Here is a 25672-nt window from a genome sequence, read left to right on the forward strand (position 1 = left end):
ATGACAAATGAAAGCTAATCTGCAGTATCTTAGTCCTCTTTCATTAGTGAAGTAAGAGACTAAAGTAGAAGGGAAAAGATCAAAAGGGATGAGATGTCTAGTAACAGCCTATTTTAAACCTCAGCATGGTGAAGTGTTAGTGGTCAGGAGCCAGTTTATGACTTGGTTGCCTTTCACAGCTGAAGATTAAAAAGAAAATCCAAGCAGCAAAATCAGTTTAATTAAAAAATATACCTTACAGTTTTGCTTATGAAAAAATAATATTATTTAACATGTGAATTACTGTTGACCAAGACCCTCCTGCACAAGGTGCTGTGCATTTGTTCTAGGAATGTACATTCCAGGGCACTGATGTAAACCCATATGCATACACACAGATTAATTATACAGCTGCTACTGATTGCCCACGTGCATTCATTGTACATACAATAACAATACCTACCTACATATTTGTAACCCTTGACTTGAAACTGTTGACATTCCATGTTATTGTTGACGTGGTATCTTAAGGGCTGGATTGGGCAACCTTGCTCCATAATATCTTCCAAGCAGACCATCCTGGGTAAAGGTGCAGGGGCAGAATCAGGGTCTCAATGGATATTTATGTAATCCTGTGCATCTACAAGAAAATGTTTCTTATTTCTGCTGATACCATGACAAAAGGAAGACTGGCACGGAGGCAGGCAAAAGAACAACTTCTGCAGAACACTTTGTCCAGGTACAGCACAGTGTATCTTGGTACAGATCTACACTATGAGGTCCTACTGGCAAAATAATGGTGGTTAGGAGCCGGCAGCCCCCTACCCAACGTGACACCCCTACCCAATGTAAATTTACCAGGAGGCCCTCACTCCCATTATGAGGGTCCTTTTGCTGGTCTAGGCAGTGGGTTAATTTAATGAGCAAAAGAGTGCTTGTTGCTGGTATAAGCTGAGAGCCTCTCTTCATTATGGGGCTGCTGTTGCCGCCATAGCTGTGCAGGAGTTGGGAATAGCAGCAGAACCCCCTTGTGGAAATGCAACATATGGCAACAGAAGGGGTTTTTATTAGCCAGATCACACCCTCAAAAGGCAGAAGCTGAGCTAGCAGAAGGGCCCTTCTGTCAGCCTAGCTGTCCCCAGACAAGGGGTCTGCCTACAGAGCCTTTTCAGGTTGGGGGGGGGGTGTTACTTGTTTAACACCTACTTGGCACAGGTCTGCCAGCGTACTAAACAGGCTGAGCCCCAGTCTCCTGGTGAGGACCTTTACCAGTACAGCTCCACTACTATTGCTGTCATGGCAAAGCATTTGTAATGCAGACTGAACCTGAATTTAATTCAGGCAGAAAAAGGCAGATGTACAGTTCTGCATTCTACTTTGATCCCATCCAGATGCCTTTAGCACGAGCCCTGGATTCCTGAGGGATAACAGCCCTTCTGGACTGTTAAATCTCTCCAAGAGCACCCTGATGTTCCACTGATTTCAACTAAGCAGGGTTGAAGGATAGCTGCACAGAAAAGACACGGGAGGGACAGCAGGAAAACAGTTAATTGTGAAAGTAGCTGCCAGCACGGAAAGGAACTGCACAATCTGCCGCAGGAACATGATTATTTCTATCCTACCCTGGGCCAAGAGAGTGTGGCACATCTCAGGGACACTTTCCAACAACAGAAGCATTATCATGTTCGTGACTGTTCTGCCAAACGACCCCTTACAAGGACGAATCCAGATAGTCCAGCTGAGCAGAACTCCTCCCTCTCTTCCCGCCCACTTCCACAGATGATTTCTACCCCTGCTTGAACTAGGCAGGCTTGGCTCTGTAGATAAAAGGAAACAGGAGGACAAGTTTGTGCAGGAGGAGGAGACTTAAATTCTGTGGAAACAGGAACGGCTCTCACTTGACCGCAGTACAGACACCTCGGGGCTGAGCAACCCGGAGCACACCGGCTGTGCAAGCGCGAATGCACCGGCTCTGCTACCTCACTATAACACTACCTGGATGGTAAAGGCAATCACAGGACAAGAACAGAGCCACAGCTGGTCGCATCTGGAAAAACATCAGGCACACTGAGAAGGTCAGCGCAGCTCTCACGAGCGCCTGCTCCACACGTGGCCCAGCCCGGAGCCGTCCCGGTTGGGGCAGGTCGAGCTCGTGTCACCGGCCTGAAGGGCCGAGCCGGCTGCTCCGCACTGGGGCGCCGGAGCGAGGCCGCGGCACCCCCGCACCACGACAGCCGGGCGGCCCCGCTGGGTGCCACGTTGCAGCCGGGAGCCGCGGGCGGGCGGGGAAGCGGGAGCGCCCCCCGCCCCCAGCGCACCTCCACGACCAGCCCCAGCCTGCTGCCGGCACCGGGCCGTACCAAGCCTGCGGGAGGGAAGGGGGGGGCATTCCGCGGGCGGCTCCGCTATTGGCTGGAGGGAGCTGCAACGCCTGCGCAGGAGGCGGCAGAGCCGCTTTCCCCCCTCTGTCCCGGGAGTGGTCTGTGCCACCGGAAGTGCCGGCCGCGCCGGGCCTGGGAGTCGACGCCGGGTGCGGGGAGGTGCGTGCGGCGCCGCGCGGGACGAGTGGGGGAACCGGGGGCCCGCCTGGGCTGTCTTCTGGGGCGCCGCGACGCCTGGGCTCAGTGTGGCTGGGCCGGGACCAGGGTTCAGTTTCCTGCCGTGGCGGCGGGGGGAGGGGGCTGCCGGCAGCAGTCGCGCTCGGCCTCGCCAGCGCGGGCCGGGCCGGACCCAACCGGAGGCGGCGGCGGCGGCCATTTCCCCGCGACTCCCGTCTGCCCGCGGCCCCGCGGAGAGCCCTGCGCCGGGCCGTCCTGCCGCATCTGTCCGACCTGCTCTGAAACGCTGCCAACGAAGGGGGCTCCCCCGGCGGCCTGTGGTGCTCTGCATGCAGAAGCTTTTTGTGTCTCGTCTTTTCTTGACGACCAGTCACGCTGGTCTCTGGTGCCGTTGAGATGGTTTGGCCTCATCCCGCTAGTGGAAAAGGAGAACAACTGATCACCCTTCTCCTTGTAAAAGCCTTTAGCACATGGGAAAATCTTATAATCTTCCCAGTCTTCTCCTTTGTAGACTAAACAAACCAAGTCTGTCGGCCTGTTTTTGTAGACCCTGGTTTCTGCATTGCTTATGGTTGGAGTCAAACTAAAGAGTAGAAAGAGTTGAACGGCTGGGATGGCTCCTGACTGAAATTGTGACTCTGTGGAATAATCTTGCAGAAGGAACTGGTGAAAACTTCCACTCCTCCAACCTGTTCTAACTTTTGATGTTTAATACTCAACATTACAGTGCTATTGTGATTGCATTCAGGTTTAATTGGTAGGGTAGACTTGAATACTTACACCAAATAACATTTGCCCCAAACCTGTTTTCAGTGCACATTACCAGAGTGCTTCCTCCCATGCATAAGGAACCTGATAAGCAGGGATCCTGGTTTTCTCTGATTTTAAAAAAAAATCCAATTTTTGGCTAAAAATCAATAAAAAGCCCTAAATCCATATTTTTCTTGTGGGAAACTGTGGATTTGGGGTTTCTTTTCTTTGTTTTTTTTTCTTTTTTTTTAATTGAAAATTAGGGGTATTTTTTAAATTGTTTATTAGGTTTATTATGCATGGGAGGATGGTATGTGCACTTAAAATAGGCTTGGGGCAAATATTGTTTGGTGTAGCCTTTCTTTAAAAAAAATATTGGGGTTGAAATTAGGCAGTGGAAAAGCCTTTTAAAGAAATTCAGAGGAACCGATGTAGTGAAGAAGAAGCTCCCATTTAATCTGAGTAAAACTGGATGATTGTATTGTGGAAATTCTTCTGTACATTCAGCTTTGGTTTCTAATCGATCTGTTTGACAGTTGATTTGCAGGCCTGACACCAGAAGGATCTGAGATTCAGTCAGTTTTGTCACTATAAAATGTTTCCCGTTTCTGACTGAATCTTTTGTGTGAAGCTGCTAGTTCCTAGGTGCTCCAGATACACAGGTTTCCCTCGATTTTTATGTGGGTTCTTTATATGCAAATTTGCTCTTGTGCAATGAGCATATTTAGACCCATAATTTATTATATGTGAGGTAAATTTGCTCTTGCGTGATCAGCATAGATACGCCACCCCCACACTTCCCCCCTGCCCAAGCACATAAGTCTGTGTGGGGAGGGGAAAGGGCTGTGGCCCCACTCACCCCAGCCCCAGCTGCAGTGGCCCTGGGAACAGCCAACACTAGCTGCCTGCACCAGGGCACCACACAGTGCAGGAGCAGAAGTGAGTGGGGACAGGTGGAGCATGGTGCAGCCTAAGGACTGCAGCAGCAGGCAGCTGGCACCAGCTGTTCCCAGGCCCCTTGGTTTTGCTGCTGGGAGCAGTGCCCCTCCCCCTGCCCCAGTCCCAGCCTCCCTCACTCACCGCCACAGGAACCTATCCCTATTTGTTACATTGCAAAGTATGTTCACTTTATGCAAATTTGATTTATGTGCTGTTCTCTGGGAACGCACGTACAGCATAGATTGAGGGGAACCTGTACCGGAAATGGCTCCATCTGCAGCCATGGCCTGGGGTAAACTGGAGGAGCAGCTTTTACCAGCGCATGGTGATCCTACCCAGTAATTCCTGCTAGGAGCTGGGCTGTGCCTTTACTTAGCACATCCTACAAGTCTCAAGGGAAGAGCACCCCCTACTGATTTGCCAGAACCACCTCCTTCATACCAGTCTGATACCGCCTCTGAAGCTTACCTGGAAATCTCCTAGGACCACACCTGAAGAGGACAAATTCCATGGCATTTTGTTGGAGACAGTTTTTTGTTCAGTTCCTACAAGGCTGCCCCAAAGGTCGTAGCAAGAATTATAGTCCACCAGTGGTACTTACAGTAACTCTTTCATTTTTCCTTCAGTCTCTCAAATGAATATTTGCGAGACGGGAGTCCTTGAAGGGAAAGCTTAGAACTGGGAAAGATGGGAAGGAGAAAATGGATACACTCAGAGAACCAGTGCCCTGAGAGAGAGTACTTTTATCAAATCATTAAGCTATAATAATCTTAGATGTGATTTCAAAACAGAATTATGGAGAAGTTTAAGATCATAGGGTATTTTAAAATCCTTTAAACTCTTTAATTGTACTTAATTGAACTTGGTTTACAAATTAATCTGGGTTACTCAATAGGCAGTATCACGGTGTTCTTGTTCAATCACTTGATCCATTTCTCTGTGGAAATCTTTAAATGAAAATCTAGCGCACAAGAATATTGTGATTGTGAAAATGATCACTGGAACTCCATAGGGTTTGCAAAGCCAGAAACACCTTTTATTTTTATTTTTTTTAATTTACGGGAGTTCAAATGAACAGTGGCCTTCAAACTTCAGACAAACAGAGGAAGCATATTTGATACACAGAGCACAGACAGAGAATAACTAGAATTTTATGAAGTAGGACTTTATCTCTTCTGATTGCAGCTGCACATCAAAAGTTATGTATTGCTGTGATCTGCGGGGGTGGTAATTCTTTACCTTGCTTAGGTCTTAATCTGTCCTGTTCTTTCTTTTTCTCATATATTAAAACAACAAACAAACAAAAAAACCCACACCCCACTGCTATGAGTTATCTGCCTTAGATGAACTTTGTTCTGTTTTCCCAACTCAGCTCTAGAAAATTCTTACAGGAGTTGCTTTCCCAATAGGATGACTTGATCTGACTAAATGCTTACATCACTCTGCACATGGTGAATCATGTCGTACAGCCCTTGGTGCTTTCCATCACTGATCAGTAATTAAAGACTGTTTATGTTTAGTAGCTACTATATTACATGCTACTTGAATTGCTTGAAATATCATAATTTGTGGCTGCCTCTTACCAAATTAAACGTTATAGCATCTGTAACCTGGGTTACAGAACCTGCAAAGATCAAACAGGGAAGTCCCTTGTAGCCCTGGAAGCTGCTTTAAGAATCCTGGTGGTCCGAAATCGTATTCACCTGACTCCTAGTTGCATATTATTTTAATATTATTGATTAGTTAGCAGCTCGGGGTGAGGTGTGTCTTTAAGATTCTAGAATGTGGAGTAAGTAAGACTAAGCTGATTTTTGCATTTCTATATGGTACCTGCCGTCTGAATTTCAAATCGCTTTTTTCAAATAGATAATCCTCTACACTTGTGAGTCAAGTAACTGTGGTATGTCTGCTCTGCCTTCCTCTCAAGTCCTGGCATATTGCCAAAGCAGCTAAGCCCTTTCTGCTCCCTCCGACTTAACACATGCCCATCTGGCAGTTGGGTACCTTAAGCCCAGGATTGTACACCAAGACCCCTTCTTTCTCAAGTGATCTTTCCTACGAGAGCCTGGGCCTGTACACCCTTTCTCCACCACCTAATTGCAGGGTTTGGGAGCAAGCGTGTGGGGCTTGTTTTCATGTTGGCAGTCCAGGGCTCAGCAGGATTGCAGTGCAGCCATGGTCTATCATCCCTGTTCTACAGACAGCAGGACTGGAATTGAACGGATGTGTGATCAGATATTCTGCCTTGTTAATTCCCACAACAGGGCCTGATTGTCATCCTTCTGAAAATCTGGTAACATGCTTGACTTGCAAGAAATTGATAGGAGAGCTGAAAATGAGAACCCAGAATCCTGACTCATACTTCTTAGGACTGTTAGTAGTTAGCATGTTCCCTGGATCCCAAACAGTCATTTTTGAACTGCAGCTGGGGATCCCTTTTCTTGGAGCATTACTAGAGCTTATTTTACATGTGTACAGTCACTACTGTATGAGGCTGATAGAGTCCCTGATAGGTTGCACAAGACATGATTATGTAACACCAGAATGATCTACACGTAACAGCATGATGAAGCAAAAAATATGCAATTCTTGTTAAGACCAAGAGAAAAAGCACTCTGTTTTTGAATCTATGAAAAGAAAATGAAGAATATACTTGATTTCCACTTCTGTGCTTGTCAATAACGGTGAGAGGGTACCAGTTGTCACCATTTCCCCAGAGGGCTCTCTTTTTAAAGTAAAAATAAACCTCAGGTCCATTATCCTTAAATAGCTGTCATCCTGGATGGGGTGATGATGCACATTTTGAATAGCGTGCCTGTATTTAAAGCATGCCATCGGGAGTCAGAAAATCTGGGTTCAATTTTGGACTCTGCACTGAATCACTGTGATTTCAGGGAAGTCATAGCCTTTTTTATTTTCTCATATAGTAACTACTGATAAAGGTTTTCTTGGATGATACTGATAGTGGTAGCCAGTGATTAACTGATATTTAGTAAGAGTGCAAGGCATTTTAAACTACTGACATAAATGAACCTTATGTGTGTTTGTTTTGCATTTATAACACATGCACATGCCTCCTACCTGCTCAGGCCCTTGATGAGGAAGGCGGTGAGTACCTTATTTCCACATAGGTCACCCCCTCGTCCACAGCTTCTACCCACAGCCCTTCTCTCTGTGCAACCTGTGCTGGCAGGTGGGATGGACTCTTGTGCAGACAGTGGCGCCAGGTGTGTTTGGAGCCCCAGAGAATGGCACTGCCTCCACACCAGCAGGCGCCATGTAGCCAAGCTCCTATGGGTGCTGGTGGGAAGCCATTTTTACAAAGGCGCTCAGTGCCTGGTGGAGTAAAATGTCCCTCTCCCGACACCTTACCCTGCCTGCTTGCAGCCCAGCAGCAGCCCCAGTGCTCAGGTCCCTGAGCAGATGGTGTTGCCATGCCAGTGGCAGCAGCAGGAGGAAAGCCAGTAATGGTGCCTTTGTTGCTCAGTGCGGGAACCCTGTGACCGCTCTCCAGCACTCCCTCCTCCTCCTGCTTACTGGGACCTGTAGTCTTCCACAGACTTGGGCTGGTGACAAGGTGCGGGGACTGGACTACACTCACCAGGATGCTTTGGGCATGTCATAACGACTGGCTAAAATGACCCAAAAAAGCCTATAGCTGATACTGTCACTTCTCTTTTTATCAGTGCTGGTCTGATAGCCAACCGATATATCAGTGCACCCCTAGTAACTGGTATGTAGAGCTAAGGATAAAGGTTTTCTTAGCTGATAGCAATAGCTGATTAATAACTAATCATATCAGCTGATGCCAATATGATAACCAATTTACTTTAAATTGCAAGGCATTTTAAAGTACTGACATAAATAAACTTTTTTTGGCACACTCCAGCAGCCTTCTACATCCTGGTGCTTCAAAAGGGCGGCAGGGGTGCTTCAACTAAAGTTCATCAAATGAGCTTTAGTTCAGGTGCTGTCACCACCATTTTTAAGTACAGAGACACTTTTAAGCAAAGCAGAGCGGGGTGAGGGCAGATGCGGGCTGTCCCTGCGGGCTCGGGTCTCTCCACTCCGCTACCTTTGCCCTGGGAGCCCTGTGCTGGCCATGCACTTGCTGCCTGCCCAGCAGTGTGGGGCACAGCTTACCACCCTCACTGCTGCTGGGTGGGCAGAGGTCACACAGTTGGTGCGAGACTCCCTGGGGAAAGGAAGTAGAGTGGAGTGCCCCGAGCCCACATTGAGCAGCCTACATTTACCTCATGCACAAATCTGGGTGTGCACATGTCCCCCTATGCCTCCCCCAGGGGGTGTGTGCAGTGGTGGGGAGCTGCCTTTGGCTCTGTTCTGCTCCCTACCCTGGCCCTGGGTCCAATGCACCACCCTGGCTGGGCAGCAGCCCCAGCCCTGGCCCCGCTCCCAGCCTCACTGTGGGGGCCTCAGTCTGCAACCCACACCCTTTCCTTCCCCCATGCCTCCTCCCCTCCATAGACTTAGCTGGAGGGAGCAGTTTTCTACGTTGCCCAGCTATATTCCTGGCCACGTGCATGTGTGTGGCTATGCACGTGCACGCAGTGCCTCCTATGTCTCGCTCCTGGCAGCCCCAAGCAGGGCCTCTTGTGGGCTAGGATGCTGCCTGACTGCAAGGGGGACACCAGGCATCCGGGGCCCTCGGGGGAATAGATCCCAGGTGTTCAGGGCCTTGGCCAGAAGGCATAATTATCAGTAAACATTATTGGCTGCAATGGCCAAAAGAAGTCGATAGGCAATAACTTCATTTTCCCTTTTATCCGATAGTCAACTGATATATTGGTGCATCTCTGTGTAGAATGGTTTCTGCCTTCCTACAGCTGTTGAGAGAGAAACATCTAAAGTTTGTAGTGTTCTGAGGCCCTGTGATAGAAGGTACCACCGAAGCACTATGCAGTGTAATTATACCCTAACAACAAATTCTTGCCTTTAATGAATATCATGCTGATACCTACCTGTTTGGGTTAATAAGAAATTTGGAGCTCTTAAAATTCTGGATGGGTTTAGCTTTTATTTAACAGCCCACTCTCCAAAAATAGCTTGTCACTTAGTTTCAAGGAAACATTGAGACAAGTGTCAACTGCTGCCATCAACATCTGCTCCAAGGCTGCTGCTGCTCAGATCCCTGCTGAGGGGCATTAGAGGAAAATGTCAGATTCAGGCCTGCAACTGGGGAACCTTAAAACAGAGCAGATCTGGGTCATTTTCCTTCTGCTGTTGGATGGAAAAGGTGTGAGCGGCAAAAGGCAATACTGGAGGTGAGCAGGGTTTAATGGCTTGTCATGTAGCCTTGAAGCAGCCAGGACACAATGGGATGAGGTGGAGGGCAGAGAATGTTCTTCCTGGTTAGTGAGTGGAAGGATGGGGAGTTGAGGGAGCTCAGATTGCCCAGACATCTAATGAATCCCATTGCCAAATTTTGCAGTGTAGTTGTGCACTCCTAAGCACCTCTGCCCCTCTTTCCCTGACTGTATGAAAGGCCTGTTCCCCATTTGTGTGGATCAGCTGATGACAAAGGGAAAATGTGATTATGACTGTGCACAATATGCTTTCAGATGTATAGAGTCAACAAATTGAGCAAGGATGTTCATGGTGGGGGGAGGGGAAGAGAGATGTCTGCTTATCTTAACATCTATTATTACAACAATGGAAAGAACGTAAAGCTATAAGGATCCAGCCCCCTGCAACCACAGGTTACTATGTAGTGTTTATCCAGACAGGTCCACAAGAACATCCACTTCGGCCCTTTCTGCCCACCGTAGCTATAAAGCAGTTCATCACAAACATAGTATTAAAAGCCTACAGGTGAGACAAGGACACTGCCAGTGCCTTGAGCCCTGGTGTTATTTGTAACACTAGAACTCTCTCAAAGTGGGGAGAGGGGTGTCAATATTTAAATTGGCAATCTGCTTTGAGTCTCACAACCTTTTCCAAAAACAATGCCTGCCAAAAATTCTTGAGCCATAGAGAAAACTCAGTTTCATGGGTCATTTCTGCTCCATAAGCCTATTATGATATGTTAGCTCAGTAAACAGTGCCTTGCAGTATAGTGCGTGTAATGTTTTAAGTTCATTGTTCCCAGCCAGGTCCTGAATTTTACCATGGTGACTTCCTCCCACCTTTTCAGCAAGAGCTGCTTATAATCTGATATTTAATCTGATCTTTTCCTGGGAAAAACGAAGGGGTCAATAGTTTGGGTTAGAAGAGAGTGTCATTTTACTACTTGTTCTCATTATTTCTGTTGATCTAGTGGTTGTTCACAAAAACTACCAAAGCTCTATGCCACCTGCACACTGACTCATTCATCAGCGCACAGTAACCCTAGGGTTCTTGATAGGTCAGTTTGACCTAGTCAGGTGCTTAGCAGTGGTGGTTATTTAAAACTGAACAGACAGATGGATCTTTTCAGGGCTAGAAGCTTGCAAGCGAAATGGTTCTAGGTTGTTTAGTGCAGCCTTTCTCTGCATTCAGGATTATTACACCAGACTAAATGCTGGAGGTATCAAACTACACAAAACCCAGAATAATTGCAGAGGGCTTGGTCTGCCCCCACAACAGAATTTTGCACATAACAGAATAATTCTTTGCTTTTTGGGGAGACTTTTTTTTCAAGGTTTTTCAGCTGTTCTGCCTTCTTCCACTAAGGGTCCCTGTCATGTTTCTGTGGATGATTATGTATGAAGTGAAGATCATGCCTAAGAAATGTACTGGGTTTCTGTATTGTATCTTGAATAGTATCTGCCAATCCCCATGTAGTTGTTACAGTGTCATAGCTGATTAGAAGGGAATGCATTGTTGAGTGGGGAATGTGGCTTTTTCTTTATGTAAGCAAAACCTTCCTCTACAATTGTGCATTACATAACTTTTTCTTCCTCCTTCTCAAATAGCCTCTCCAGCCACGAAGACGTTTGCTCAGATCAAGATATTTGAGCTGTTGGAAATTGTCACAAGATCAGTGTATCTTGCAGGAAAAGTGCTTTTTGTTGTTGTGTGAAAAGGATGAGACTTCACTTCTCTGCACCCTTTCTCCTTAGCTATAAAAAGGGATGGTAACGGACAGCTTACATTGGAGGTTATAAGACTGACAGGACACTTGGTAGGCCTGTCACTTTAAGAGGAAAGGCTGCCAGAGGAGCAGCGTGGGTGTGAAGTGTGTCATGTGACCCAAAGAGGCCAGGCTCCAGGCATATAAGGCCAGGGCCTAGCTGGGCAGGCAGCCCAGCCTTGAGTGCTACTGGGAGATGAGCTCCTGAGATAACCGCTGAGCTGGGGTAAGCAGCACTGAGCCCAGGAACAGAGAGGCCTGGGAACAGGAGCGGGTGAACCCGTTGCCTGGAGAGGGGCAGCAAAGAGCAGAGGGACAGAGTGCCTGAAGCCCAGCTAGCAAATGGAGCATAGCCCAAGGTGGGTGAAGCAGACCTGGGGATAGGGGCCAGGAGCCCAGCGTCTGAGAGAGGCGAGGCAAGCCCTGGAACAGACAGGACTGAGAGGGCAGGTGTTGAACAAAACTTGGTGGACATGGAAGGGACTGATGGGGAGGTATGGAGGTCCCAGCTGGACCAACGAGATAGACAAGGGCCAGAAGAATAGAGGCCCAGAGGGAGAGAGCCTGAGCCCATTGAGGTGGGAGTGTGGGGCCAGAGCAGGCCTTAAAAGAGAGAGGCCTGAGGCCCAGAGAGAGAGCATCATTGCTATTTTGGTTCAGCGTCCTTTTTATACAGGTGCTTGTGCAATGAGTCACATTATTATGGGATTATCATGTATCTGGAGAAATTTTGCATGAGTGCAGACTGTCTACAGCTTCCCATTTCTTGCTATAAACATTGTAATGCCATTCATGTAACCAAAGAAAGGGGAAGGTGCTGAATGTGTCAGTATTTCTTTGGAAATGTGTACGTGTTGCTCTTTACTTGAATTGTTACTTTGACAGTTGGAAAAGTTTTGGTCCTGTTTACACCCCCCACCTCCCGAAGCAAACAACTTTGGCCAAGGTTTTAAACAGAGAACCAGCATCTTCTTGTGGTATGTGTTTGTTCCTGCTGTTGCTGATGCATAGCTACGGTTTTGGTTTGTACTGTGAACACTGTTGTGGAAGGAACAGGACACTGGTTGTGTGCTAAAGCCTAGCATTTCCTACTTGGAGCTGATGGCCAACTCTCTGACCAGGCTCCCTGACCGGTTCTCTGTTTCCTGTTTACCACTTGAATACATCTCTAAGCTTATAGAGATATGTCTGACTTGGTAGGTTGGGTACTGCAAGCTTTGTAGTCACAGCTGTACAGACCTCTGGTTAGGTAGATTTTCTGGCAGTTAGGCCTCCTTGAGCTCTGCACTGCTTTGGCTATGCTGCTAGCAGTGCCCCAGCCAGCTCAGGCCTACTCGCACAAGTTGGTTACAGCATTGTTGATCCACACTCCGCTCTTGTAACACACCTTGCTCCTTTAACTTCCTAGTTGGAAATATTTGCATGCTTCTTTGTACTTAGATCCTTAGCAGTTGTAGGCTGTGACCTTCTGTACAGTTTTAATCTTCACCAGAGTCTTCTGCAAGTGAATGCTGCTGCTGCTGAAGTTTGTTTTTAAGAATGGTGAATAATTTAGCTTAGTGCTTAAAATAAAAGCCTGCGCCATAGGATAGAACAGGGGTTCTCAAACTTGGTTGCAACCCCCGCAGGGTTGCAGGCAACTTAAAAGGGGGCTGCAAACTTCCCAGGGGGTACACGCAGCATTCCAGGGGAGCACAAAGTAGTGGATGGTGGCGGTGGCTGCCACATGCAAGCTTCCCATCCCCTGCCACTGCCATCTAGCACTCGGGGTTGATGTATCACAAAGTTTGAGAACCCCTGGGATAGAAGATCCCTGGTACAGGAGACTTCATTCTACACCACCTTCTTTTGCCTTCTGCTTTGAAGGTCCTAGATCAAAGATGCTGCAGACAGTTAAATATGTGGTGCATTGAGTCTGGCATGGCTTTGTATGGGTGCATGATGGGGCTGATATGGCAGCTGGGTTTTTTCCCCACCCATTTCTATGCTGCATGGCTTGTTACAGTCAAATTGCAGAACTGATGGTAATTGGGGTTCTGTCCAGCACCATCCCTGCTCTGTCCCTGCGCTGAGTACTGTGGTCAGCAGAGGCAGGGGGAATTGCCGAGGAGTTGAGAGACCAGCCCAGAACAGGAGTGTGAAAGTGAGAGAGAAGAATCAGGACCACTGAACTAAGCATTCATGAACATAACTGTTGACACTAGGGCCAGTGAGGAGGGATGAACTTAGAGATTTGGGTTACTGGCTGTTGTGGGGAGAGCCCTGAACTGAGTACAGTGGATGGCCAGTTGTGGTGGAGTGATCTGAGCCACAAGTGGCTTTTTGCTTACTTATGTGAAGAGCCAATGGTCTATATTTTTAGGAGGGATGGTCTGGCTTTCCGCACTTTGGGAGTTTTTGGGGGGCACATTCTGAGAGATTGGCTTCCTTCCTAGAAAGTGCATAGCATGGGGGCAGCAGTATACTCTGAGCCATGCTCTGGAGATGGTGGGAATTGGGTGAGTCTGTTAACCTGTCCTCTTGCCCATCAGCAGCTGCCTTTGAAATAATTAGGAGATGGGTGCCTGAGACTTGCAGCCCTGCAATTAGACTGCTTCTTCAAGCCATGCTGCCCTCATGAGTAGGCTCAAAAAGCAACTGAGATGGAAAGAAGCATCCTTGAAATGAATACAAGGAGAGAAGTCTCTTCTGCCCAGTCTCTCAGGCTACATTTTTGTGCCTGCCAGCCTGTGTTCATGGATATTCTCTCCTTTGCTCTTGGAGCTGTCTGTGCTTCTCCATTGAGTGCTGACATTCATTATGTGCTAGTCTTGTGGGGAGAAGATTAGACCGTTTTGAGATGTTTGACAGCTCTTGAGGAAGCTTCTTGCCAATGATTGTCTGTAGTAATAATATTGCTGCAGTTATTTTAATTTAATCAGGCTGGGGCCTTGTATGGTGTTTTGAACATACACAACTTGTTCTAATGTCAGTGGTGGTCAAACAGGGTCAACAATTTTCAGGATGAGGCCCTTTTCCTCCAGTTCAGCAAAATGTTGGGTACTGGGATCAGGAGCTGACAGCAGCAGTCACATGATGATGTCTGAGATCGTAGCACCCAACATTCTTGCTGCTTTTCAAAAGATTCCCAGGGTTGTACACGGAGTCCATTTCAGAGCCATGCATAGGATCTGTGTCTTTGGAATCCCAGTCCACTGCCACGAATGGGGGTGAGGGAGGGCCTCTGGCTTATCCCTTTTCCAGAATGAGGGGGCTTGATGTTAAAATCTTACTTCCTTTCTGAAGATCCTGGCTTTCAAAGTACAGTTTCTGGGAGACAGATGCTATAATAAAAACAGATATTGTATTTGGCCCCACATGACCAATCTCTGCAGACAAGCCAGAGAATAAATGAGCATTGGAGTACACATCTGCTGGAGCCTCAAGGCAGTCTGCCTGCTCAGGTTTTAGGTACCCATGAGGAGAAGGCGCAAAGCCAGAAGGTTCTACCATTGCCTTTGCAGAGCCTGTAGAGCTTCATTCTCCAGGACTTTCACTTTTGCCCCCTCTTTGCACATGCTGCTCAGAACTTGCTTTCCATTGTAGTTTCCCTGTAGCTGGTGTGGGGAGAAATTGGTTGGCTCTTTAGAGTGACAGGGTTGTAATCTCAAGTATCCATCCATTGCATTCCCAAAGCAACTGCATGTGAAGGGGAGGAAGGGGGCATGGGTACAGTGGACAGAACACTGGACTGGGACTTGGGAGGCCTGGCTTCTATTCCCGGTTGTGCCACTGGTCTACTGAGTGACCTTGGGTAAGTTCCTTCCCTGCACTGTGACTCAGGTTCTTCATATAACAGACTATTTTAATGATGTTAGCCACTGTAGAGCGCAAGAGAAGTTGGTGTTTGGGAACTTGCATTTCTGCCTTGTGGGTTTCCTAGGGCCTAGGCAAGCTGAAGCTGAAGCTGTCGGTGTCCCTGTGGGGAATGCAAAGCATCATAGGTACCTTCTGACTAAGTATTGCAGTAACTTCCCTTTTATGATTTCAAAAGGGCTCATGCTTGAAACTTTTCCAGCAATCATCCTGGCAATGTTCAGGGTCACTCTGGGGTGAAGGCAGAATCTGCACGTGAAATGACAGGGTTTGGACAAAGAGTTTCTGAATACAAAAATGGTGTGCGAAACATAGGTCCACAATCCTTTGCATTTCTTTTGCCACAGTGGATTGGGGTTTCCACAATCAAAAGGAAAAGAAAGGGGAAAAGAGAAAAGCAATAGCTTAACTGCATTTTCCTGATGGAAATCTTGTGTCCAGCACCAAAATTGAGTTGATAAATTTGAAAATACAGAAGTTAACAATTTGCTTCTCTGGCTGTGTTCTGTCCAAGTCCAAAGGTCACCTGAATGCCAAAGAGACTTGGGGAAGTTGGGTGGTATCTTCCCTCGCATCAAAAGGTTCATGGGTTCAGTGTGAGCTTTTGAAATTCCTTTGGGAATGCCCCCTTTCTGCAGCCCTAAGAAAGTCTATAGGAGTTGGGGAAGCCCATATGGGACTGTGGCTTTAGGAATGTTTTCTGATAATCCCAGGAGATTTCCTGTGTGGCGAAGGCTGGGAAAGGCTAGTGCCTTCTCCTATAACACCTTTCCCTTCTGGGTTCCTGAATCTCCCCACCCCACTTGAGCACTTTGGTTCCTGGCAGCTTGCCTTTCTGTCTGTGTCCTTGAATCATCCTCCCACATCAAGCAGAGTAAAAGAGCTAGGGTAGTGTATGTTTCTTTGGCTTAGAGTGGCAGGCGACCTTCTGTGACAGGGCATACGCAGCAGTGAGTTTTAGTTAGATGTGCAGCTGTGAGCTTATCTGTTACCCAGGGATGGCTAACCTGTGACACAGGCAGCCTCTTACATGTGGCACACAGCAGATCAGGGAGGGGGCTGGCAGTACACTTGGTTGGAAGCAGAAAGCAAAGTGAAGTCAGGCAAGGAATATAGAGAAGGAAACAGAAAGAGCTGCAAATCAGGAGGGGAGCAGAAAGCAGAGCAGATGATCAGGCAGGGGAAGGAGATCGGAGTGAAACTTGGGAAGTGGCCCTTGGTAGACCTCAGAAGATCCCTCTAAGTCTACTTTTAGTCCCATTTCATAGATTCTGCATGGATCTGAGAATCAGCAAGTCTTTATTCCGTGTTTCCCTCAACAACCTCAGTTGAAGAACCCCATGGCCTGCCTAATGTCATTGCATGGTGTTTATGTGTGTGTCTGCCCCCTGCAGGCATGTTTTGTAATGCACTATAGCAGTGCTAAAGAACATTTCTCCTGTCCCTCTCCCAGTATCAGAATGGTCACAAAGCTGGGTCCAGTAAGGTCTCTGATCCTTCCTGTGCTTGGAGTTGAGTTTTTCCCTTGCCCAGATATGTGCACGCCTCAGCAAGAGCAAGCCTGTTGTTTGGAAGCTACATAGCATGCCTTTGTCAGGACCTAGGACAGTGGTTTTCAGCCTGTGGTCTGCAGACCCCCGGGGTTCCACAGACCATGTCTAAGGGGTCTGTGAAAGATGACTGTGATCAATCAAAAGTGTATGAATACCTGCAATTACAATTCAAAGAGGTATGCACCTCCATCTGAATTTTTTTAGGGGGCTGCAAGTGATAAAAGGTTGAAAACCACTGACCTAAGACATAGGGGCTCAGCACCAGCCCTCACTAAGCCTTCAGTCTGAGAGTGGTTGGATTGTAGTTTACGGCTGTATGTTGTCTCTGAGTTGGTGACTATTACCCTGTCATATTTTGTTCTTCTCTGGAAGATGTACAATGTCCTTATCACCTCATCAGGATACAGTGAGCAAAAAATCTACTTGGGAATGTTTCCCCTGGGATGTTGTGGAGTGGCACTGGTCATTGTGTACCTGACAGTAGTCACCTTTTGGCCATGAAGTCTTTTTCTATGGCTGTGCTTCCTAGAACCATTGGACTGAGGGACCCACATCAAAATTTCTTGTTCATCACCATGTAAAGGTCCAAGGGACTGGTGTTGTGAACCACTGAACATGCCTCATGGACCACAGTGTAAAATCCATCATTCTACAATGTTTTTCTGCAGGCTCATGAGCCTCCCTGTCTTGCCCAAACTTCAGCTTGGGTGACTCGCCTCTGCCTACTGTAATGTGCCTGGTAGTTCTGCAAATGCAGTAGTGTTCATTCTCTGCTGCTGTGGGGTGTTCAGCATTAGTGAACAATGGTGACTGCAGGTCCAGTGGGAGGTGAAGACAGAGAGGGGGGAGGGGAGAGATAGCGTGTGCCTGTTTCTCTGTAACTATTAAATCATTTTGAAATTCCTCCAGAAGAAAGCTTTAAAGATTCAGATTAAGTCTCTCTCTCGTAATGTTTTTAATTATTAGGGTTGGCACAACATGGTAGAAAAATATTGCTGATACTTGTGATTTGTGTCCAACTTTTGCTACTTATGTTGGTAGGACAGGATATGTGTTGTGTCCTCCTGTCCTGTCCCATTCCCCCACCCCTGTCTTGCCCCTCTGATGTCAAGCCCTGTGCTGTGACTTGTGCTAGAAGGGCAGCTCATGCAAAGATTGAGTCGCATCTTTGTTACTGCTAAGTGACATCTTCTTGAGTTGGAGAGTGGAAATGATGCGCAGTGGAGAAGCTTTGCATTACCTGTGTTACTTGCAAAAATGTTTTTCATTGATTTAGTAACAACACAGTTTCTCCAATCCAGGTTCCCCAGCCTTCTCTTTCTGGGCTCGAGAGCCCTGCCTCCTTCAGATGGTCACTTCCTCCATTCTGTCCAACAGGCCATCTCCTGAGAACATTGTCAGTGGGAGGAACAAGGGAGGGCTGGCATTAACCCTCTCTACCCTGGGGACCTTGCAGTCGTTGTAGGTTTAAGGGAGACAAATGCTCTGTGCACCAGTGCACTGAATAGGTTAACTTAATCACAGCTCTGGTAATGAGAAGCCACTATCATGAAGTTCTGTGTTGCCTCTAGTTTCCTCTGTCACTTTTCTGTACGGAGCAAGTTCAAATGTCCTTAGTCTTTTGCAATTGCGGGATACCTGACTGTTTGCAAAGGAGCCACTGTGGCCTGGCAGATCATAGTTCAAGTTAATCATCTGCTTGTCCAGGCACAATATTGCTCTACCCATGCTCAGTCTAAATTCCTGGTCTGGACCATCATTAAGAAGAGTTTACACATTTAAGAACACAAAGGCAGAGCAGGAACAGAGTTACAGGGAAGCAGGATGGCCTCCTGATTTAGGAACTAACCTGGGTTTAATGCACCTCCTGTTTGACCTGGGCTGTATGAGGGGAGGGGCAGGGTAGGGATTAGATGCATCTCTGAGTACTTTTTCCTGCCACTGGATAAAAAAAATATGAATTATTGTTAATAGAGCAGCAGTGCACAATGAAAAGGAATTAGATGTTTAGAAACTGACAGTTAATGCACAGATATTTCTTCTGAGCAGGGCGGTGGTGGGAGTTATGAGGCTGTAAACCTGAAAGGTGACTTAAGCCTCCTCTACACATCCAGCTAAAGGCATACCCAGGGATCTAATGTGTGTTGATGAGGCTCTGAGTTGGCAGCTGCTGGGGTTGAGAGTCTCCTTAGCTTATGGGGCTCCCAGCCACAGAGGAGACCCTGGTACACAGGCAAATTAAAGCTTGAAGCAACCAGCTGTAAAATTAGTGCCTGTTTTTGAGGTCTAACTTTATAGTGAGTTGAAGCTTTTTATGGTGGGGTAGCTACTTTGCATGTGTAGCTGGTCTTAAGGTAATTGAACAATTAACCAATTAATTATGTGATACCTGTAGCGGGTAGAGGGGGCATCGGTACTAGTGACCAACAAAGTAGACATGACTGCAATATGATGTGGCAAAATATAAAGCTTGGACTGCAGATGAGGCATCACAACCCCATCCTGAAAGGTAATAGTTTCAGTCTGTGGTTCTGTGATTGATGGATATGAGGCAATAAGCTTGGGGCAAGAGAAATGCAATTGAACGGGAAAATGTCTGCTGGCTATAATAAAATCTCACTGTTTAGAAGTTTTAATAAGGCTCCTTTGTCCTATTTTAGCTATTCCCCTATGCCTGTGGATGTTTCAAGACCTATTAGACCATGCAGGGGTTGGGAGGGGAGAAGGTCTGGATAACTGCCTAGGTTTTTCCTTCTTCCTCTGATACTAACTATTAGCATTTCATCAACATGTAATTATTTGTTTTCTCTTTCCCCTTCCCAGAGTCACTGATCGCCATGGGGGATTCCGGCATGGACCCAACTGTGTCTCTGCCCGAGAGCACCGCACAGGAGGCTTCTTTCTTGAGCATGACTGACATATTCCTCATCTCTCTTATCATTGGCCTCTTTTCTTACTGGTTTTTCTTCCGCAAGAAGAAGGAGGAAATCCCTGAATTCACCAAAATCCAGCAAATGTAAGTGACTGCCCTTTAAATCTTTATCTGAGATAAATTCCTTCAGGTCTCTCCAACCTTTCTGGTTCCTTAAAACTTGGGCGTTAATATGAGATGAGCTTTTGAAATCTGTCCTTTTCCATGGGCTGACATACATCTCTGACACCTGAGGTTGCCAGAAGGAAAAAAGGCAGTTTCTCAAGCTGCAGTAAAGTATTTAAGTGATACACCCAGTGCTTGCCTCCGGTAACAGTATTTTGCAGACCAGGAAAGTTGTCTACACTGGTGCCAGCCATTAAACCTGGCTTCTGTTATCAGTAGATGTCAAGGAGAGTGCTTTGATTTCTTTCAGCCCAGAAAATGAGACACCAGAAGTTCAAGTTCCTAAGTAGCAGTGCAGATTCAATATACTCCACATCCCAGGGCAGTGGAAGGGCCTCAGTTTTGCCTGGCTATGACTGTCCTTAGAGGTGTGGAGATTGATGGCTTCAGCGGGATCTTCCTCTGATGAACTGTAATACAGGTCCCTTCAGTGGACGAACACTCTCTGATAGGGCTGGAACAAAGAAAAAAAAATCAAGGATTACTTAGGCCTCTCTTTGAGTGACAAAGCAGTTTATGTGGTGGCTTGGTTTGGTAGGTTTACAGCATGAGTTCTTTCTGCAGGTGACCCCTGTCCTGAGACCTGAAGATAGAGATTGGTTAACTAAACATGCAAGATCAAATTGTAACAGAACCCATGCCCAAGGGGTAGCTATCACATGTTCCCTGGTAGTGACTTGACTCCCTCCCGTACAGTGCTGATTTTAAAGTACCCTCCCTTTGTTCTCTCCTGCCACACCTTGATCTTATTAATGAAACTTGAAAATGAAGGCTGCCCCAAGGGTCTTGGAGTGAGCCACAACCTGCCCTCTCTACTCATGAATCCCTCTTGGACCCTGTTGCTCATAAGCCTTCCCACTGTGTAGGCCCTCTTGGTCTGTACGTGCCCCAAGGGTACCTGTGCCTTAGGGGCTAATCACAGCCTCTGTACCGCCCATGCCTTAAAGGTGTTTCCAGCTGTCACTTAGGTGGCCACCTTAGATCTCCACTCCCTTGTTGGGACCTCAGTCTTCCCAGCTTCTGCCCTGCTACTCTGGCTGGTCCCTTTCACCTGGACCCACTATACCAGGTCTGGCTCCTCAAGCTCCAGCCCTTGTCTTGCCCTCTTGGGCTCTATCTCCACCCCTTTCTGGACTGTGGGCTCTCTAGCCCTGTTTCCACTCCTCTTGGGCTCATGAGTTCTCTTTCCACAAGCTCTGCCCCTCCCAGGCTTTTAACTGTCTTCCTGTGATCCAGCTCCTACCCCCTGGCAGGTCTCCAGGCAGCCATGTGCCCCTCAGGCATCACTGATACCTCCTCTCACCCTTTTTTAGTCCCACCCAATCTGCCTGTCACAACTCAAGCATGACTCATAAGCACACTGGCTGCAGCTTAGTTCTCTAAGCCTGTCGGCTCTCCAAGGCAATCACCATCCATAATGGTTCCACTCCCGTGCCAGCCCTTAGCCCTCTACTTGCACCTTCTTGGTATAGCCAGATCTCATTCAGTATCTCAGCAGCAAGCATCTTCCTGCAGAGCTCTTTTCCCTTTAGCCTCCACAGGGCCAGACTGTTTGGTTTTGGTTTGGCTCTGGCTCTGGTTTTTATGTCCCAGAGTCCTGCCCCCTTCCGGTCTTGTGACTCCTTGGGCAATCTGCAGATGTTCCCTAACGTGCTTGGTTTACCAGCCCTCAGGATGGCCTAGAGCAGCAGAGCTAGTGCTGCAGTCATTCTCTTGCTTCCCCAGGCTACTTTTTTATTGTACTGTTGCTGTGCTTGCAGTAGGCACTTCTCATTTAAAGGGCCCTGGTGACTTGTCCCTTTATAGCTAGCCCTCATCTTGACTGCCTGAGTGTAATTTGCTTCTATTTTTTTCTCTGTCAGTAACAGGAGCCACAAGTTTCCTGTTACAGAAATTCAATCAGTGAATGTTCCACTGAAGTCAGTGGTCTTCTGCTTACACACTGGACAGTTGGGTTTGACCCCAGTGTCCTGGCAAGTTTCATAGTTAGTAGGGTTGGAAGGGACCAGAGCATATCATGAAGTCTGACCCCCTGCCATGGCAGGAAAGAATGCTGGGGTCAAATGACCCCGGCTAGGTGATTATCTATCCTCCTTTTGAAGACCCCCAGGGTAGGAGCGAGCACCACATCCATTGGAAGTTGGTTCCAGATCCTAGCCGCCCTGACTGTGAAGTAGTGCCTCCTCATGTCAAGCCTGAACCTATTCTCAGTCAACTTATGGCCATTATTCCTTGTTACTTTGGGAGGTGCTCGGGGGAACAGGGACTTTTCCATTGCCTGCTGGTCCCCCTTGGCCAGTTTATAGATAGCCACCAGATCCCCTCTCAGCCTTCTCTTGTGGAGGCTGAACAGGTTGAGGTCCCATAGCCTCTCCTCGTAGGGCCTGCCCTGCTGCCCCCGATCATGTGAGTGGCCCTCCTCTGACCCTCTCAATGCTGGCCACATCCCTTCTGAAGTGCGGCACCCAGAACTGGATGCAGTACTCCAACTGTGGCCTGGCCAATGTCGCATAGAGGGGGAGGATCACGTCCTTGGACCTGTTCGTGATGCATCCGTAGATGCGTGACAAGGTGCAGTTAGCCTTCCTGACCGTGTCCTCACAGTGCCAGCCCATGTTCATCTTGGAATCAATAGGGACTCCAAGATCCTTTTCTGCCTCTGCACTGATGAGAAGGGAGTTCCCCAGCCTGTAGGTATGCTGCTGGTTCTTTCTCCCCAGGTGCAGTGCCTTGCACTTGTCAGTATTGAAACCCACCCTATTCCCAAGGGTTGGGAAGAATAAGCAGGCTTAATGATCTCTTACTTTATTTGTGTATATGACCTGTTACATTCAGGCCATTTGCCCTCTGTGGCCACATCCACACAAGCATGGAAATTTGGTTCCCCATGGACAACTAGCAGCGGGACACCTTGTTCCTTCGTTAGTTGTCCCCGGAGAATGCCTGTGCCATGTGCCCTGGCCTGCAGCATGTTACCGCAGGTAGGGTAGGTGAGGCTGGGACCAGCATTAGGCTGACTCTACCAGCCTTACCTGGGGCCCTGGGGGCCTCCTGGGGCTGGAAGCAGTGACAATTCTGACACTCGAGCCTGGCCAGCAGCTGAAATGTGGCTCTGGCTGGCCAGGCTCAGGTTTTGAGTGGCATGTGCTTTCCTTGAGTGTGCTGCTGTGTGTTTTGTTTGGTTTTTTTTTTTTGCATGGTGTGTGTTTTTTGGGTTTTGTTTGTTTTGTCCCCTGCATATCCAGGGCTCAAAAAACCAAACAAACCCCCATGCTGCTCCCTTGCAGCACAGGGAACAGCTGAATGTGCAATATGTGGCACTGCCGACACACCTGCAGCACCACATATCACATGGCTACGCTCATCTGGACAATATGTCTCCCTTGTACCATGTGATAAAACCAAGACATCAGTCCCACCCACCCTTCCACAGTAGCCCATATCCTAGCTGTTTTTCTATTCACTTTTGTCTTCTTCCAGCCAAACAGGATTAAAGCATCAGGCTGTACCTTGAGTTGCTTAACAGTCACTTCTGTTGCTCTTAAGCAAATGCAGCTTTTCATGGTGAATGCACTTCCAGCAGAATAAGTTGCCTTCTCAAGCAATGCTTGCATCCCTTTGTGAGAGTTGCTAATCTATTGATTTAGTTATGGAAGAGAAGAAATAGCTGCCAGGCATTCAAAGAGCTTTCCTGTGTCCTAACTTTGTGGGTCTCTGGCCCCTAAATCAATGTATGACAGGCAGTCTAGGATGTGATTGCCTGTGCAGGCAGTAGACTTGACTCATCCTCTGTGCACCTAAAAAACTGAACTTGCATTCTTGCAGAGCAGAGGGCAAAGGAGGACATAAAGAGCTGTGATTTCAGGACATCTTTACCTTTATATTTGTGTTAGGGGTAAACCTCACCCTGAAACAGAGGAGCACCAATTCAGCCTCATTGTAGCTCTGCTTTATGGCTTAAATAGTCAATAGGCTTTTATTTTGGAATAAATTTCAGCTCACTTGCATAGTTGAGCAAATGAATACTCTGGATCCAGACCTCAAGTGGTTCAGAAGGGCTTTTGAAACCTGCATGGGTGAATTTCTGCAAGTACTCCATGTGTCAGTTACTCCCATTATGAAAACAAGTCTGATTCAGAATAAAATAACCAAATGGCCTGTCTTTTACAGAATTGTGCCAGATTTTGAAAGTACATCACAGAGGACTCCTGGTAGAGGTGCCGGAAGTGGCACCTTTGTGCCATAATTTCTGAGTTGGCCTCAGATTCACCACTCTTCCCCACTCCTGCGCCTTCCTCCCACACCCTGTTTCTGAAGCGCTAGGCAACGTCACAGCAGCAGTGTTCAACCTTTTTGGCTGGTGTGCTAGATGGGTGGTGCCCAAGCTGTCCGTAGGCTGGATCTGGTATATGGTCCCAAACTGGCATGAAGCAGACATGTCAGGGCCCCATCCAGCTGTATGGAAGGGGTCATCCCAGCTCTAACGTGGCTGGCCCTGTGTGCGTATGGGGAAGGGGGTGCTGTGGCCCAGCCCCGGTTGGGGTGGGAGTGGCCAAGCATGGGGCTCAGGGTTTGGGGATTTTCAGCAAGGGAAGATGGCTGTATTTATTGCCACCACCCCCTTGCTGCCAAATTTGCCTATCTGTGGGGAGCTCTATGGGTTGGATACTGATGGCTCCACAGGCTGCATTTGGCCTACAGGCTAGAAGTTGAGCACCCCTATCGCATGGCATCTGCTGAGAAGAGCTAGTGAACTCTAGGTACAGCACCTCATGAATATAGCTATGCTGATTTCAGTTTGGAAGAGCCAAGCTGTACTGCGCTTCTGTCTTGGGATACATCTGCTATCGTGAATAGACCTTTCTCACCCACAGCTCCACAGTAAGATGGTTACAATAACCAGAAGTAGTATGGGCTGCTTCTGGGTCTGGACTTTTGCGGGACATCCAGGACTTAAGTCCTGGATTATGCTTTTCAAATATTGGTTGTTCACCACAGGATGAAGAGCAGCATTTCTGAGCTTTTCCTGGGTTGTTTGTGTTGTGATTTGGGTCATTGGTGGAAATGAGTGCTTTTGGTTTAATTGATCACCTTTGGCCATCTCTTTGATCCTGACTTTGTGTGTTAGTCCTGCCAGTCTCTGCGCAGAGAAGCCAGGATTTGAGGTGTCATAACATTCTGAGGAGAACAGGAAGGAGGAGAATGTTGTACACTGACCAAGAGGAACAGCACGTTGCTTCAGGCAAGTTGCAGTGGAGGAGATAATACACAAGAAGAAAAAAGATGTTCCTTGTCTGGGAGCAGTTTAAAGGGAGGAAATCTGAATGACAGTGGCAACTTGGAATAAAATGTGTTTGTGTGTGGGTCATTCTGTGCATAGCTGTTAATTCTCAGTGATTATTGGTAGGGCCCTACTGAATTCACAGCAGAAGGGGGCTGCACTGCAGCACCTTCAATTTTGCAGGTTCCCCCATGTGCCTCCTCACCACTGATTGGTGGAGGGGCCTCACTTGCAGCTCGCTCCTGATCAATAGGGAGGCGAAAACTGTGGTTTTAAATGTGATGCCATTCTTGCCTACTGCCACTGATTGGCTGAGGGGGCCTGGCGGCCCTGCTGCTTGCCGCTGACTGGTGGGGAGTCGGAAACAGCACCATGTTTAAAATCGTAGTTTTTGCTTCTCTGCTGATCAGGAGTGAGCTGCAAGCAGGGCCCCTCCGCCAATCAGTGGTTGGGGCCCACGTTGGGGGAACCTGCAAGATTAAAGGAGCCACAGCACAGCCCACTTCTGCTGTGAATTGGTGGCGTCCTAATTATTGGTCCTAATTTGTGAATTCCTTTGCCTGGTTTCATTGAGCCATTCAAATGTTGTTT

At 47.7% G+C, this 25672-nt stretch overlaps 1 protein-coding gene across 2 annotated transcripts in view; it reads left to right on the forward strand.

The window, feature by feature from the left end:
• The first annotated feature begins 1888 nt into the window (after window positions 1–1888).
• The window catches only part of POR (cytochrome p450 oxidoreductase), a 63883-nt gene continuing 40099 nt past the window's right edge, over window positions 1889–25672 (forward strand). Inside the window, exons 1-2 of one of the 2 annotated variants that reach the window (XM_090026485.1) lie at window positions 1889–2054; window positions 19527–19719. In XM_090026485.1, the coding sequence (XP_089882611.1) occupies window positions 19541–19719 (179 nt within the window). In that variant the 5' untranslated portion in view covers window positions 1889–2054; window positions 19527–19540. Of the gene's footprint in view, window positions 2055–2409; window positions 2520–19526; window positions 19720–25672 lie in introns of those variants that run through there. The other variant, XM_090026484.1, reaches the window with a different exon arrangement.

The sequence above is a fragment of the Crocodylus siamensis genome, chromosome 13 (genome assembly GCF_052110815.1).
Source record: "Crocodylus siamensis isolate JL-2025a chromosome 13, ASM5211081v1, whole genome shotgun sequence".
NCBI classification, from domain to species: Eukaryota; Metazoa; Chordata; order Crocodylia; family Crocodylidae; genus Crocodylus; species Crocodylus siamensis.